A 3,332-nucleotide genomic window follows, 5' to 3' on the forward strand; every position below is an offset into this window, starting at 1 on the left:
CGTATTTTTCCCCCAAATCGTGCAGGCCTAGTGTAATGTTGACAGTGCTGCAAGAAACCCTCTCTCACCTCAAAGTAGAGGGGCTCTGGGCTGAGCTCAGTACTTGTGACCACTGCTGGCTGCAGCCTCTGTTCCAACTGGTTCGGCGGCACACGCCCTGGATAGCCACCGTGGAAATCCTAAAAACACAGAGAGAGAACACAGTAGTCAAATAGGGTCCCACTGGTATTCTATAAGTTCAATATCTTCTGTGCACTTGTGTACATGCTGTCAAGTGATCAAAACATGGTAGGAAATGAGGAAAGATATTTATCAATTTATTTCTCAATAGGTTGACTCACGTATATACCCAGGTAGGTAAGGCTGGGCAATATATCAATGTTGTATCGATATCGCAACGAGACTAGAGATTGTCTTGCATGTTGGATATCGTAATAAGTGTCGTCTTTTCCTGGTTTTACAGGCTGCATTACAGTAAAATGATGTCATTTTCTGAACTTACCAGCTGTTCTATTATTTACCTTTACCCACTAAGTCATTAAATCATTTCCTAAGAATATTTATTAAAAATCTCATTGTGTCATTAACATTTTGTTACAGCACCAATAGTCAACCATGCAATATTGTTGCAATATCAACGATATTGTATGGTTATATCAAGGTATTTGGTCAAGAATGACAGATGTGCATTATGTAAGAGATGTGTGTTTGGAACTGGCGAAGTGTTGATAGCCCTCTGCTAAAGAACTTCCGTCTTTAAATGTCACCAATGTTAAACCAACAACAGTTTGCTAATGATTCACTGTAATAATATATATTTCTAAAAACTGTTGGGGTGTTATCAGATAGCAATTAAAGGAAATAGCATCCCTTATTACGGCAAATTAGGGATGCTAATATTTCAATTTTTTCACCAACACCAACTCATGTGCTTTCCTGCTCACCTGGCTATTCATTCTGTGGATACCACTGTATTCAGTTGGTGCTAAAATTCTCCTTATTTATTGTCTCAGTGCATTTTTTGTTCCAGCCACAACAGAAGTATACGTGCATACATGCAGGCTCTGTTCCTGAGAGAATGGAGAATTACTGTACACTTGTCCAGCCTCATCTGCTGTTCAGTAAGCTTTAGTGCAACTTACAAAATACAGCCTTTACGCCAAAATGAATTTCATTTTACCAATTCTCATTCATTAATACCATAGTTGTTCCCCTGACATACAGCAACCTTTTCACTCAGTGTCTGCTGCAATGGGATCTACAGTACCGTACCTGTGAGAAGTTTCTCTGTTCAGGATTCTTCCTCTGGTCTCCTCTGTGAAACTGGCTGTTCCTGTCTCCCCATGACTTCTGGGTAGCCTGAGAGGCTACATTTACCCAGGTACCTGCTAGTATATAACATAAATAAAAAAATGAATAAAAAAATAAATATATGTATTTCTTTATCCCCAAAAAATGGGAAATTATGGTGTTACAGTAGCTAAATCGGTCACACATTACAGAATATAAATATAATTGAAATACTAGGATATATTATATACAGTATATATAAAAAATAATATACAGGATGCATAATAAATAGGGCTGTAAAAGCACTGTGTGAACAAGTAAGGTGAAGGAAGGGTTTAAAAATATGTTGCATCCAACTTACCTGTCATTACACCAGCCTCTACTCCCTATACGTCATAGAAAATATGGAGAGGGTAAAGGAAAAAAAGACAAGTTAAAGTGTAAGTTGACTATGCCAACACCACTGTGAGAGCCAAAGGAAATTTAAAAACTACATTACACCTCTCTCATTGGCATTTTCTCCATACAGTGCTGTTACAGGAACAGGGACTTGTTTGTTGCAATACGTCCTAGTTGTTCTCTGTGGTATGTCTATGACCTCTACCATTGCTACTACTGTACAAAAAACTGCCACAACCATAATATTTATTAGATTTAAAAGTGTACTCCACTTATGCAATGAACATATTTCCAGCCAGAAATTCAGTTAACTTCAGCTACAATCTGACAATTTGCAATCATCATTTCCCACCTGCAATTAAACAAATCAAAATAGACATTCATGAATTCATGTATTCACTGTAAGTCTGGAGTTGATGGTAAGTAGCAAACTTACTGTGGGTGCTGCTGTATTCTCTGCTGTTCGTTGTGCTACCCCTACCGCCTGATTGTGTTTGGGGCTACAGTAGCCACTGTCGCTGTCTATATCTGCCTCACTGGCACCCTGCTCATTGTAGCCTTCAGCTGGATGGGACGCCCGCCTTCTCTTTGTCCGGTTCTTCCACAGCAGGGGACTAGCCCGCTCAGCAGCACACCGCCCTGACACCTCACCTGGGAAATCTGAGGACAAAGTAGGAAAAACTCAAGACATGAAATTAACTTGTTAACATGTTAAAAAGTAGAATAAAACTACTACAATCATTAACAATCATTAACATGTACATGTTCAGAAAAAAAAAACTATATAAATATAGTAGCTCAAGCTTTTACATAAAAACCAGTTATTGGCAATGAACATCTTAAATCTTAGGCTAAATTCAACAATGTTCATTCAATATCAAGACATAAATAGTGCAAACGTTAAAATAAAGGGATAAAATATGACATGAAATAATATTAATAATAAAACAATAATAAGTTATGAGTGTGTGTGTAACGGACGGACGCACACACACACACACGCGCGCGCACACACACACACACAAAAGTTTGGGCACCCCAGGAAAATATTTGGATTAATATGCATAAAGAAGCAAAGAAAAGATGGAAAAATCTCCAAAAGGCATCAAATGACAGATTAGACATTCGTATAACATGTCACAAACATCATTTACACTTTCAAAATAACAGAAAACAAAAAAAATTGCGTCTGCAAAAGTTTGGGCACCCTGCAGAGTTTCTAGCATGCACCGCCCACTTTGGAAAGCTGAGACCTGACAGTGTCATGGATTGTTCTCAATCATTGTCTGGAAAGACCAGGTGATGTCAATCTTAAGGTTTTAAATGCCCAGACTCATCTGACCTTGCCCCACCAATCAGCACCATGGCTTCTTCTAAGCAGTTGTCTAGAAAACTGGAACTGAAAATAGTAGACGCTTACAGAGCAGGAGAAGGCTATAAGAAGATAGCAAAGCGTTTTCAGATGCCAGTATCCTCTGTTCGGAATGTAATTAAGAAATGGCAGTCATCAGGAACAGTGGAAGTGAAAGAAAGATCTGGAAGACCAAGAAAAATATCAGACAGAACAGCTCGCAGGATTGTGAGAAAGCAAGTCAAAACCCCAGCGTTTGAAGTCTGCAAATGAACATATAGATAAGCCTGAT

At 38.6% G+C, this 3,332-nt stretch overlaps 1 protein-coding gene across 3 annotated transcripts in view; it reads right to left on the reverse strand.

Annotated features, from left to right (window-relative positions):
- The window catches only part of secisbp2l (SECIS binding protein 2-like), a 20,469-nt gene that overhangs the window by 10,136 nt on the left and 7,001 nt on the right, over window positions 1–3,332 (reverse strand). For 2 of the 3 annotated variants that reach the window (XM_032536256.1, XM_032536089.1), the window contains exons 5-8: window positions 2,126–2,349; window positions 1,652–1,676; window positions 1,273–1,388; window positions 69–179 (exon numbers count right to left, since the gene is read on the reverse strand). In XM_032536256.1, the coding sequence (XP_032392147.1) occupies window positions 69–179; window positions 1,273–1,388; window positions 1,652–1,676; window positions 2,126–2,349 (476 nt within the window). The remainder of the gene's footprint in view (window positions 1–68; window positions 180–1,272; window positions 1,389–1,651; window positions 1,677–2,125; window positions 2,350–3,332) is intronic. The other variant, XM_032536165.1, reaches the window with a different exon arrangement.

Source organism: Etheostoma spectabile, chromosome 1, assembly GCF_008692095.1.
Source record: "Etheostoma spectabile isolate EspeVRDwgs_2016 chromosome 1, UIUC_Espe_1.0, whole genome shotgun sequence".
NCBI classification, from domain to species: Eukaryota; Metazoa; Chordata; class Actinopteri; order Perciformes; family Percidae; genus Etheostoma; species Etheostoma spectabile.